The following is a 13,579-nucleotide window of genomic DNA, read 5'->3' as shown; positions in this document are numbered from 1 at the left end:
CTGGGAACCCAGGAGCAGAGTTTGATGCAAAAACATTTTATTTTTGACCACATGTGACGGGGGTGCAGCGTCCATATATGCAGTCACACACAGAGACACTTTGGAGCTGTAGAAGGGGCTACCTATAAACCTTGCCCCACCTAGACCACCTGTCTCCCAGAGAGCCAATCCCAAACATTCCTGGTCTGCATGCCCCAGCGCTGCCTCCTAGAGGTGCTTGGAGCAGTGCCCCTTCTCTCCAAGTGATTAGTCCAGGCTGTCTGCAGACTCAGGCAGCATCGCTGCACCAGTTACACTTGTGCCAGTTCACCCCTCTCTGTGAAGCCAACCCAGGCTCTCTGGAGATGCAGCAAGTGTTGATGTTTGGGTCACATTCTGGGAAGTTCACACCTCTCCAAGCAATCAGCTCAGGCTCTCTGCAAACTTAGGCAGTGTTGACCTCAGTCACCCTCAGGGCAGCCCTCCCTTCTCATTGCAACAGGGTCGGGTTCTCTGAAGACTCAGGCATTGCTGATAGGTCTCAGATCCTATCCCATCTCCACCTCATACTGCCTCCAGACAGTGGAGGGTTTCAGTGCTGGGTGAACAGAGGAGGGAGAGATGGGGGCGCGTCCCAATGGAAGGGGGGATCACAGTGACCTCAGGAGAGTGGTGAAGAGAAGCATGTAGATGCTGAAGGAGGATCTGGTGTCATTTACTCCAGAGATGCTGTTCTCCATGGATGTGGCTTGGCCCCCGGACACCACGTGCCCTCATATCCATTCACTGTAGGCCACTGTCCGGACATAGACACTGGGATGATTTGGCTGGCCACAGCCATCCCCCCAACTCACAACTCCCATCAAGAAACAGGTCTCATTGTGGTCACAGGCCAGCAGCCCCCCAGAGTCATCCTGGAGGAGCAGAGAAATTGGGATTAGTGAGGGCCTTTCCCCTCATCCCCATCCCAAAGCATCCACAATCCAGCCCCTTAGAGATGTAGGCATAGGGGCCACCCTATGGCCCCCCACCCCATATATTTTGTCCAAACCAACATGAGAAGTGAAAGGAACATGGTGTGCTTTTCCCACGCCTTTTCTCTGAAGGATGCATTGGTGTCAGAGGTGGTGTCCCCGCTACGTTCACAGGTTCTGGGGTGGCTGTGTTCTTCCTCTCCTTCCTTACACAGAGACCAGTAGTAGGGCTCCCCAGAGCAGTGGGACTGGGAGTTAACACACTCCATATTGATTCATCGAGTATTTACCCATCTCAGAGTGACTGGCTCAGGCTCTCTGAAGACCTAGGCAGGCCTCAGTTACTCTCTAGCCACATTGTCCCTCTTTTCTACCCAACCACAAAGGTTATACTATTCCTTTAACCACAAATAAAAGCTGGGGCTCTGCCCTAATCACAGGACTACAGGAGTTGGAGCCTAGGCATGGCGCTGTGACTCCACATGGTTCTAAAAGTCAGAGGTTCTCCTGCCTGCTCGAAGGAAGCTGGGTCCAGAGCTCTGTGGCTGCAGCAGCCGTTCTACTCACTGCAGGTCCTAGATGGTGACAGGGAGCCAGGCTAGGGCTCACGTGCATCCACCCAACCCAAACACCTCGCTCACCTGGCAGGAGTCCCTCTGTCCTTCGGCGTAGCCGGCACACATCATGTCGGGTTTGATGTGGTCCCTGCCGATGTTCGGGGCCGGGTCAATGTTGTAGAGGACGTTGCAGGCTGCAGTGTCTATCAGCTGGACCTGAACCTCCTGCAGCATCTTGGGGGGTGGGAGAGAGACTGGAGGGGAGAGAACCAGGGTACTGGATCCATCGCCTCCTGCAACCCACCCCCATGCCTGACAATTTCCTGTCCTCATCTACCTCCCCTACTCACTCTCCTCCCCTCTAGCCATCCTCCACCCCATCCCCTCCCCATGTCCATTTTCCTTCACTTCCCTTCATCCATTCCCCACCTCCACCCAGCTTCCAGAGCTGCAACCAGCACCATAGGACCCAATCTGTGCCGCGCTGCCCCCAGAGGGGGGTTCCACTGCAGGGACCATCTGTATCTAAAACACAAGGTTCCCACCTGAGATCAATAGATTAGCTGCCTCACAGATGGCTGAGGGATACAGCCAGTCGGGGGTAGCCAGCTGGCAGGGGGCAGCAGAGACCTGGGCGGGGATTTTTCATGATGCAGCAGGAATCACAGGGCTCCAGAAGCATGGGACTTGAGTCACAGAGTGATAGCATCTCCCCCAGGGAATGGTCTTACCCTCAGAGTCTATTCTCCCCCAACCAGTGACCCAGCACATGTGACTGTCAGACACGGGGTCGGAGGAGCCAGGCAAGCAGACAGGGAGGATTTCGTCGGTGTATCGCACTGGCTCCGCCAGCTGCACGAGGGCGATGTTGGCTGCACGGGTCCCCCTGTTGTAATTGGGGTGGACAAGGATCTGGCGCACAGGGGACGAGACTCAGCTTAGGGAGGGATTGGACAGCTGGTACTCCCCGAGGTTCACACGATAGGCAGACTGGGGGAAAGAGCTGGGGAGCAGAGGAAAAGCAATGATCAGTGGGGGAAACTGGATTGCAAATATGGGCAAAAAAGCAGTTGGGTCCAGGGAACACCTGACGGTAAGAGGCGGCCACCTCTGGGGTAGGGCAGCTGGGAGAAAACCACCCAGGTCGCCGCAAAGGGATGGTCCACCTGATTCTGAGATGCAGCCACCTCTGGGGTGGGGCATCTGGGGAACAGTCACACAGTGATGCCATCCAGAGAAGGTTTGCCTGGCATAGATCCAGGCAGGACGTCTGTCTGTTGTACTGGTTCCTACCCATCCCAGTTACTCACAACAGGAAGCAATGAGCTGCTGACACAACCCACTGGGCTGAGATGAGGGACCCACCACAACAGTGGTGTCTATTGTACTGGATGCTGACCTGCCATGGCCACTGGCCCCTTGCAGCATCCCCTCCCTCAACAATTTGGCCAGAGATTCTGGGCTGACCACACCCTGGAGAGGAACAGCATTTAAATGGGAAGAGCAAAGAACCAGGAGTCCTGAATTTCAGCCCCCTCCCTCCCTCCCTCCCTCCATTAGCCCCCACTCTGCTCTCAGAGCTGGGGACAGAACCCAGGAGTCTGGGCTCCCAGCCTCATTCTCATGGCACATGCCCAGGGCAGGTAAGGCTGGAGTTTTGCAGTGGGTGTCTTACCTGTCTGATTCCAGGTCCCCTGAGCACCTATGGAATGAAGAAAGAGAAGGGAAAGATATTAATGTGTGTGCTGGGGGCGAGGGGGGCTATTCACAGGCATTGCAGAAGGTGTGTGGAGGGGACTGAGTGCCAGTAGCTCCACCCATAGCCCCAGAGCAGCCCTGCCATCCTCAGCATTAGCCACAATTCTCACCAGTAGGTGCAAGAATCAACACTCCCCGTTGATCTGAGAGGGGCAGTTCAGAACTGAATGCACAAATCCAGGACAGATGGACTGGGGGATCTATGGCGAGCCAAGGGGTTGGATCCCCCTGTTATTCACTAGCCCAATTCCCTCCCCCACAATCTGTATCTCACTCCCCTCCCCGTACATCCCCACTCCACACTCACCCTGCAGCAGGGTTATCGCCAGCAGTGCTAGGGCCGCTGGGGACAGAGACACCCCATGGTTCAGCCTTCCCCAGGCCTGTCTTGGCTGCATGCAGCTGCCTCCAGTGCTCCGACCAAAACCCGACTGAACAATGTAAGTGCCGGGGCAGGTTTTTATGGGCATTTGTGTGCCCTTCCCTAGATCTATAGAGAATAATGGAGACTGATTTTCTGGGAACCTAAGCAAGGAAATAACAGCTGCTAAATTTAACATGCTGAACATGTTGTGACTGCTTTCATTCTGCTCTGCCTGGTGTCACCCCAGTACAGGCGTCCTAGAAAACCAAATGAAAAAGTGTGATGGCCCAGGTCACTGCATGGTGATTATCACTTCCTCTGTGTTATTGCCAACTGAGTGTGCTCAGAAGAGAGTGACAAGGACAGTGCCTAGGTGAGGGATGTGGTTATCATGGGGTAGAGGATATCATGGAGTTAGGGTTAAGGGTATCGTGTGGATTGGGGCTAAGGTTATCATGGGGTTAAGAGTATCATGGGGTTAACATGAAGGATATCATGGCTTTGAAGTTTACATTTATCATGGGGTTAAGAGTATTGTGGGGTTAAAGTGAAGGATATCATGGGGCTTGCGGTTAAGGTTATTATGGGGTTAAGGTTGGGAGTTGGGATTGAGTTTATAGTGGTGTTTAGGTTTAAGTGTAATTTTCCACCCTGGTTTTTTGGTCCTGTCGCCCTTCTCTTGGCATCACTCCAGTGACGATTTGGGGATCTGCCCCATCCAGCTGTCGGTATTATGAAATTGTTGGGCTGTGAAGTCTTCATGTGGAGCCCAACGTTTCTTCACCGAGGAGGACTGGGTCAGCAAACCTAGGGAGAATGTTCGTTTATTAGACCTTAAATGGTCACCCATTCAGGCAGACACACCTTGGAAACTGGGTTCTCTGAGATTGGCAGGATCCACCCCCCAGTTCCTGTGCAAGCAGGGGGAAGCAAAAAAATCAACCAGGGAGAAGCAGAGACACCAGGTGCTGGGATGGGGACACATTAACTGGAGAGAAGACTCACAGAAGCAGGAAACTTCAGGCAGAAGCCAGGCAAAGACCAGAATGATAGGGGAGGAGATGGGCATGCTTTGATAGCTGGGAGGAGATTCTTGTTTAACTGTGGACCAGACAAAATCAGAGAAAGCTAGCTGAGCGGGAAAACCACCTTGATTTGGAAGAAAAGCTGCGAGCTGCGGGGAAAGGATATGAGGCACCCCATGGTACTCTGTCCAAAGCCAAAGCACTGCACACTCTCTAGCAGTGAGGAACCCAAGCCAGGGTATTGCACGTAGGTGTACTGGCTGTTTTGTCTAGAGCTGTGTATTTCTTGTGCTAGTCAGCACAGCTGAGTGACATCGTTTGGAGGCATGTTTTATTCACTGAAATATGTAGTTTGGGGTCATCTAAAATGTCACATATTCAGATTGAATTCGCCAAACAGTTTCAGATGAAGAAAAATTCAGAGAAGTGGAAGTGTTTCTTGGACATATTCCAAAGGAACCATTTGCACTTTTCACTTTGAAGCAACACTTTCTTTTGAAATTTAGCTAGATTGTTTTTTTTTTTAAATCTTAATAAAAAGGGGAAAGAAAGAAAGAAAGAGAAATGCCACATTTCAGTCCAGAACCTCACCCCCATGAGAACCTTCAGCCAAGGATATTCTTAACCATGACCCCATTGCAACCTTAGTCCCATGACAACCTTAACTCTTGTCCCTAAGCCCAATGATACCACCTTATCCCATCTCACTCCCCTCCCACAGCTGGGATAGGACCCAGGATTCCTGGCTGCCAGCCTCATTCCCATTCCACTTTCCCAGGGCAGATGTGGAATTTTGGCTGGCATGAGGACAGCAGGGCTGCCCTGGCGCAGTGGGTGGAGTTTGGGGAATTGTGGGTGGAGCTACTGTCCCAGCAATTCCTCTGGATGTCCCCACCCTCATTTGCTCCTACACACTCATTAATATCTTCCTCTTCTCTTTTTTTGCTCCCTAGGTGCTCAGGGGAGTTGGAATCTGACAGGTAAGACACCCACTGCAAAACTCCAGCCTTACCTGCCCTGGACACATGGCATGAGAGTGAGGCTGGGAGCCAGGACTCCTGTGTTCTCTCCCCATCTCTGGGACAGGAGTGGGGGCTAGTGGGTTAGAGCAGGTGTTTTGGAGAGTCAGGATGCTGGATTCTTTGCTCACCCCATTGTCATGCTGTCCCATGTGGTTCATGACTGTGAGTGCCTGTCTCAGGGCAGACTGTCAAAACCAGGGCAGACACCCCAAAGTGGTGGGATGTTGTATAATTTCACCAGGCCAGTAACAAATGTGACAGTCTCACCATGGGGTCACAGACAGGCCCCTTAGCCTCTCCAGTCTATCTTGCCACCCAGACAAACTGGACTTTGTGATGAATGGTCCCAAAAATCACACCACAGTCAGGCTGGTTGCAGTCCCAGGACACCAGTCACTAACCCCAGCTCAGTTGGTGCCCCAGACCCTACACCGAAGACAGCGTCTTTAGCCAGTCCTGTAATACACGAGCGAAAGGTTTATTCGCTGTGGAAGAGGAAGAAGAGAGTTATTGACTGGCTAAAGCGAGTAACCAGACATGCACCAGGCATTTATCAGCCAACACCTGAGCGGGACAGAGGTATGGAGCTCCTGCAATTCAAAGTGTGTCCCAGGGCAACCACCCCCTCCTTACCCTGGGGCAACCATTTGGTATCAGGTTCCCTGTTCAGCTGGCATTCGGGGACTTTCCTCAGTGACCCTTCTCTGGGTTTTCCGGTCCCTCCCCTTCTCCATTTCCAGTTCTTATTTTAGCTGCTTCGCATGGTCTCAGCTTGCTCCTTCTCCTGGCCAGCTAGCCCTGCTGCCAACTTGGTGGCTCTCAGACCCTCTTGGCTCCCTGCCTGGGTCCAATCAACCTTCTCCAGCTGGGAAACCAGCTCTGCCTTGTTGAGCTCGCTGGCACCCACCCCTCCATTCCGTCACAGTTTGGTGATGTTCTTCTTCAGGAGCTGGTTATACGCCATTCTCTTCCTGTGTCCTTTGACTACCCTCGTTTTACTGCTGCAGGTCACAATATTCCTAGTGCATTCAGCATCCCACCTCTACCACCATCTGTCACAGAGCCCCAGGATCGGTGCTACGGCCCCAGCTTTGGAATGGTCTCCAGTAGGATCCGCTTCAGCAAAATGCTTGGGTTTGTTAGTCACCTGGCACAAAGCACATGGGGTTCTTTGGGGAGCACAATTAAACCATGGTCCATTCTGGTCAGCCCAGAGGCCCAGCCATGCTGCAGTCAACCCCATGTTCAAGCTCTGTCTGATCCCCTGGGTCAGTCCCCAGGTGTGAACCCCAACTCCCTCCAGCACTTAACCCTTATTCCCCCCCACCCCTCCCCAGTCCTTTGTTCTGGAGCTGGGGGGTACTTCTTGGCTTCCCTGCTGAGAGGTGAGGAAATCCATCTCCTGCCAGGGCTCTGGCCACCCGGTGTCAATGGCTGGTGGTTGGATTTTCTGTCATCTTCATGGATTCTCCACTGACATGGGGTCAGCCAGTCCTTTTCCAGTGCCCCAGCCCAGCAGCGAGGCAACAGTCACGTCTCAGGGCTTTGCTACACTTGAAATGCTGCAGGAGGGGGTCTCTCATCAGTGTAGTTAATCCACCTCCCCGAGAGGCCCTAGCTGAGGCGAAGGGAGAATTCACTCACTGACCGAGAGCTGGTGACACCCAGGGTTAGGTCAGTTTAACTTGCCCGGGGGTGTGTGTGGACACCCCTGAGTGACATAATGATACCGACTGAATTTCCCAGCGCAGGGAAGGGCGGTGTCTCTAGCTTGCCCTGAGAGCAAACAGTCCTTTCCCACACACGAGGTGACAATGCGGCATGCAGGGGAAACTGAGGCACAGCTAGTGACCATAAAATAGTTCAGAAAATTCACACTCGCTCTGGGGAGTCAGTGTCATGGTGGGGACTGAACTTTTGGTGGGGGAGAAGGTCTGTGCAATGCTCAGCAGGATGCAGGGACTGAGCTCAGTTTGGGGAGGGGACGTGTCTCTGCCCAGGGGCCCTGACCTTGGTCAGTGTCTGTACAGCACCTGACACAACAGGGGCTCCAATCTCGGAGGGAAGGTCAGTGCAGCACCCAGCGTGATGGGCAGCCCCCACACTCTGCCGTCCCATACCAAGCAGTGGAGGCAGTGGCGGTGGCTGGACTGACCCTAGCAGGAGGCGGCACCAGCTGCTGCCAGACAGGTCGCGGCTGCGGCTAGGAAGAGACAGAATTTGCAAAGCTGATTTATTCATGATTTTTGGAGCACAAGTGGTGGGATCAAAGCGGCTGCGTGGCCCTTCCCTACCGGCCTCCCAGTCACCACCCCCAGGGGGGGTACTGCAGAGTTGCAGGAAGGGCTGGATATGACCCCCTGTGCCCACTTCCCATAGCGACCCCCTGAGTTTCCATCCACCACCCTTTTCCAGCTGTGTCTCACAGGCCCAACAATGCAGGACCTACACCTGGTGCCAAGGCGGGTCTATACACACCCCTGCTGGCGGGGGGTTGCCATGTTACCTGGGGGTTGGCGCAGGTGGGAGCCCCTGGGGGCAGGTCACAGGGCCATCAGCAGGAGCCCAGCAAGGAGCTATGCAACCAGAGCCAGCGCTAGGCACGAGCAGACTAAGCCATTGCTTAGGGACCCCAATGGGGTGATATCGGCACTGAGTACAGAAGGAGAGATGATCGAGAGGCCAGCACCACCTGCGACATTCTGGATCCAGTTGACATAGACTGGGACCCGGACGTACACCTTGGGGAGTAAGGGTGAGGAGTCTCTGCCCCAGTTGATGATCCCAGTCAGGACAAAGCTGCCATTCCCTGGACAGACCAGAGGCCCCTCAGAGTCACACTAGGTTGAGAGAGAGGGACACTAGGGTCAAAAAGGTGGGCCCTTTTGCCTCCCTTCCCACAGAGTGGCTCCTGCTTTTCCTCTACCAGAGCCTGGAGAGAACCCAGGAGTCCTGGCTCCCAGTCCCGGCTGCTCTACCCACTCGAGCCAACTCCTCTCCCAGAGCTGGAGAGAGAACCCAGGATTCCTGGCTCCAGCCCCCCCTGCTCTAACCCACTAGACACTATTTCCCTCCCAGAGCCGGGGATAAAACACATTTCCCTCCCATGCCATGTCCTGCTGCAGTGCTGGGGCAGAGCTTCCACCCTTGTTAGGTTTGTTTTCTCTGGCATTAAGTTCAGGTGAAGTTTAATCCTCTCAGTTCAGCAGGGCCAGAGCTCAGAGAGTTTGCCCCCATCCTACGGAGACTTGTGAGATCCCCCAGAATTCACTGGTGCTGGGAGAGCTGCTTTCTCCATCAATGAGACGCGGAGGAAGATCAAATTAAAACATCACCCACATGGGCCTTTTTTGAGAGCAGAAGAGGAAGGGCCAATGTTTGCAAACAGAACAATGAGCCAGATAATTTCAAGCAACCCCAGTGCTGCCCCCCTAAGCCAAGAAGCTCACCTTGCAGGGGCCATTAGGGTCACCCCTGGACTCAGCGCACAGCATGTCATCTTTGATCCAGTGGCTCTGTTCCCCAAAGAGTTCTCTGCAGGTCAACACATCGACGAGAGGAACCTGCAGCTCTTGAAGCGTCCAGGATGGCTGAAGTGCACCTGGAATGAGAGAGTCGGGGATGGAGCCTCTGGGAGGCCGAGGGAGCTGGAAAGGACCAGGACTTGATGGGAAAAATCTCTCCTAGTCTAACATGGTGGCAGGGCATGTGAGTAACATCACCATTTAGGGGCTGCAGATCAGAGCGCGCATAAACATTACAGTCAGGGGAGATTGTATGTGAGCGAACGCAGCGCTGCCTCCTGATGGAGAGGACGGGGAAGAGTGTGTGTGTGTGTGTGTGTGTGTGTGCGCATGTGTGTGTGTATGAGCGTGCACAGTGCTGCCCCCTGATGGAGAGGATGGGGAAGAGTGTGTGTGTGTGTGTGTGTGTGTGTGAGCACGCGCAGTGCTGCCCCCTGATGGAGAGGACGGGGAAGAGTGTATGTGTGCACGCGTGTGCATGTGTGTGAGAGCACGTTCAGTGCTACCCCCAGATGGAGAGGACGGGGAAGAGTGTGTGTGTGTGTGCGCATGCGCGCGTGTGTGTGTGCACAGGATTTCCCTCATAGCTGTGTTTTTCGAGCTCAGAGGAAGGGCTCTCAGATCACCCCCAATCACCCATTAGACCCACCAAGCTCCCATCCCCCCCCACCTTGATACTCTGACCCAGTTTTGCCCCAACCAGTGACCCAGCATTTTTCCCCGGCTGGGAACTGGGTGGAGGGGCTGGGCAGGGAGATGGGAAGATGGTGTCCATGAAGTTGACAGATTCCATCAGCTGCACCAGGGTGATGTCAGCGAAGCACATGCTCTGTTTGTAGTCGAGGTGTCTGATGAAGTGACACACGGGGGATGAGATGCAGGTCAGGGAGGGGTTGGGGAGCTGGTACTCCCCCAGCTTCATGCAATACTTAGATTCATTGTGATAGCTGGAAAAGGAGGGGCAGAAAATACTGATCAAGGAGGGAAGATAGACTGTGAACATAGACAAAAATGCAGCCACTTCTGGGGCAGAAAGGCTGGGGAACAGCCACACAGCAACGCAATGCCTCACCCATCACTAAGATGCAGCCAGCTCTGGGGTGGGGGCAGCAGGGGAACGGTCACACTGCACCATAGGGATAGTCTGATCAAGAGCAGGAAGTCAGCGATGGAGCTGAGGCCATAGACAGATGTCACTGCAAACCAAGTAAAAGCAGCCTGGGATCCCCTTCCAGAGTGACTCACTGATTGAAGCAGTGAGTGGCTGACACCACCCACTGGGCTGAGATGAGGGATCCTCCACAGATGTGGGGGTATTCACGTTTTTCATCATCAGATTCCTGCATGCTGACCTGCCAGGGCCATTGACCCTCCTGTGCATCCTGCTCCCCGATGATACGGCTGAACACTGCACAAACCAGTGAGCCATGTTAACATGGAACAAGGTGCACACTTCTCCCACCCAGAGCTATGGATAGAACTCAGGAGTCCTGAGTCTTTACCTGGCTGGTCTTGACTCTTCTCAGCACCTGTGGAGGCAACAAAAATGTTGGGGAGACATTACAGTGTTGAGGCCATTGGGACAGGAGCAGCATTAGGATCCGAAGGAAGACGGGAGGAAGGAAGGTGTGGAACTACTAACTGTGGTATGTAACTGTGGTATGTATCATTTCAGTCAGCTTCTGTACCCGATGAAAGGAGGATTAGCTAATGTGACATCAATTTTTTAAAAGGGCTACAGAGGTGATCCCGGAAATTACAGGCCAGTAAGCCTGACTTCAGTACTGGGCAAACTGGCTGAAACTGTAATAAAGAACAATATTGTCAGACTTATAAATGAACATAATTTGTTTAGGAAGAGTCAACATGGTTTTAGTAAACGGAAATCATGCCTCACCAATCTACTAGAATTCTTTGAGGAGGTCAACAAGCATGTGGACCAAGCAGATCCAGTGGATATAGTGTACTTAGATTTTCAGAAAGCCTTTGACAAGGTCTCTCACCATAGTAAGCTGCCATGGGATAAGAGGGAAGGTGCTCTCATGGATTGGTAACTGGTTAAAAGATAAAAAACGAACAGTAAGTATAAATGGTCAGTTTTCAGAATGGAGAGAGGTAAATAGTGGTGTCCCCCAAGTGTCTGTACTGGGCCCAGTCCCATTCAACATATTCATAAATGATCTGGAAAATGGGGTAAACAGTGAGGTGGCAAAATTTGCAGATGATACACAATTATTAAAGATAGTTAAGTCCAGGCAGACTGCGAAGAGCTACAAAAGGATCTCTCAAAACTAGGTAACTGGGCAACAAAATGGCAGATGAAATTTAATGTTGATAAATGCAAAGTGATGCACATTGGAAAGCATAATCCCAACTGTAGATATAAGATGATGGGGTCTAAATTAGCTGTTACCACTCAAGAAAGAGATCTTGGAGTCATTGTGGAGTGTTCTGCAGCAGTCAAAAAAGCAAACAGAATGCTGGGACTTATTATGAAAAGGATATATAAAAGAATGAAAATATCCTATTGCTTCTATATAAATCCATGGTACGCCCACATCTTGAGTACTGTGTGCAGATGTGACCGCCTCATCTCAAAAAAGATACATTGGAACTGGAAAGGTTCCGAAAAGAGCAATGAAAATGGTAAGGGGTATGGAGCGGGTTCTGTATGAGGAGAGATTAATAAGACTGGGACTTTTCAGCTTGGAAAAGAGATGGCTAAGGGGCGATATGATTGAGATTTATAAAATCATGACTGATGCAAAGAAAGTAGATCAGTATTGTTTACTACTGCCCATAACACAAGAACTAGGGGTTGAAATTAAGAGGCAGCAGGTTTAAAACAAACAAGAGGAAGTATTTCTTCAGACAACTCACAGTCAACCTGTGGAACTCCTTGCCAGAGGATGTTGTGAAGGCCAAGACCACAACAGGGTTCAAAAAAAGAACAAAATAAGTTCATGGAGGATAGATCCATCTATGGCCATTAGCCAGGCTGGGCAGGGATGGTGTCCCTAGCCTCTGTTTGCCAGAAGCTGGCAAAGGGTGCAGGGGTTGGATACTGGATGATTCTTTGTTCTGTTCATTCTCTCTGGGGCACCTGGCACTGGCCACAGTTGCAAGTCAGGACACTGGGCTAGATGAACCTTTGGTCTGATCCAGTGTGACCATTCTTATGTTCTTATCAGGCTGGAATACAAGCCCCAACCACTGTCCCATAGCTCCTCCAATAATCCTCATACCACACCTCAAATTGTAGGTGGCTACCATGTGTCAATAGGTTTAAGAATGAACATCGACATGAGGTGAATGAGGGCTGCTCTCAGCTCTCTCAGGGCCACACATGCTCCTTCCACCCAGTCAGGCTTGAGAGCAGGAGATTGGGGCACAACAAATGGGAGGGGGACTGGAGGCAGTGGCTCCTGTGGGGGGTTAGTCAGAGGGGTGGGATGGGTCAAGCCGGTGATGCTTGGAAGGGTGGGGATCAGGGTCCCTTCATGCATAGCAGGGCCTGGAGACCGGCACTGTCATTTCTGCCCCTCTCTGGGCAGGATCTCTTTTCCTCACGTGCCCCCAGACCCACAAACCCGCTAACCCAGGCCCTGGCAAAGGGTCAGAGTCAGTCCACTGTGGCAGGATCTGGATCTGATCTTCTCCTTCTGGCCTGTTCCTCGTGGCTCTGCATCGCTCTGGATCCCTTGCTCCCTCTTACCATGCGCTGAGGACAGCAGCACCAGCAGCAGGAGCAGCACAGCCAGCTGGGAGCGGAGTCCCCTCATCATCCTGCCCCATAGGAGCTCTGGGTCGGGATGGCCCAGCTCAGCCTCCAGCCAGCTAAGCAGAAAGCTCTGGCTTCAAGGCAGCAGGTTCTAAACCCAGCTGGAGTTGCCGCATGGGGGCTGATTTTCACCAGACTCACTGCCAGATGTGCTGATGCTCTGGAAGCCATGGCGCCTCAGACTCTGGTTCTCTGGCTCGGAACCCAGCATTTACATTTCTGATTCACAGAAACGTGAAAGCAGAAGCTCATGAACCCACATCTCTGCCCCCCAGTCCCTTGTGAGACACGCCAGTTCACAGCCTGGCTCGCCTCTGCATAGAGTCTCTTTTCCTCACATCCCCCAGACCTACAAACCCACAAGCGCAGGCCCTGGCAAAGGGTCAGAGCCACGCCACTGGGCCAGGCTCGTCCCCTCTGGTCTATTCCCCACCTGGGGGCAGGATCGTCCTCTTCTCTGTTCCCCCTGGGGGAAGTTTGGCTGGTGGGGGTGGAGGTTCCTTTGACAACCCATGTGATATTTAACTTGCTTCTCCCTGCTTGGCCTACAGGCAGTCAAACCGATACCGGCAGCGTGGAAGGTCCCAACCTGCTT

At 52.8% G+C, this 13,579-nt stretch overlaps 1 protein-coding gene and 1 pseudogene across 1 annotated transcript; both read right to left on the bottom strand.

The window, feature by feature from the left end:
- Positions 1-53: 53 nt before the first annotated feature.
- LOC115641085 (serine protease 27-like) lies at positions 54-3,738 on the bottom strand. The gene is made up of 7 exons (XM_030544193.1): positions 3,576-3,738; positions 3,186-3,212; positions 2,821-2,983; positions 2,598-2,713; positions 2,242-2,442; positions 1,595-1,764; positions 54-893 (listed from the first exon to the last, which is right to left on the bottom strand). Exons 1-7 carry the CDS (start codon positions 3,736-3,738, stop codon positions 753-755), a joined length of 981 nt encoding a protein of 326 aa, XP_030400053.1. The 3' UTR covers positions 54-752.
- A 4,160-nt stretch (positions 3,739-7,898) lies between these two features.
- Positions 7,899-12,988, bottom strand: LOC115641233 (annotated as a pseudogene).
- Positions 12,989-13,579: the final 591 nt, after the last annotated feature.

Source organism: Gopherus evgoodei, unplaced genomic scaffold, assembly GCF_007399415.2.
Source record: "Gopherus evgoodei ecotype Sinaloan lineage unplaced genomic scaffold, rGopEvg1_v1.p scaffold_33_arrow_ctg1, whole genome shotgun sequence".
NCBI lineage: Eukaryota > Metazoa > Chordata > Testudines > Testudinidae > Gopherus > Gopherus evgoodei.
Note: the sequence above shows the minus strand (reverse complement) of the source record. Positions and strands in the feature narration are given on the sequence as shown.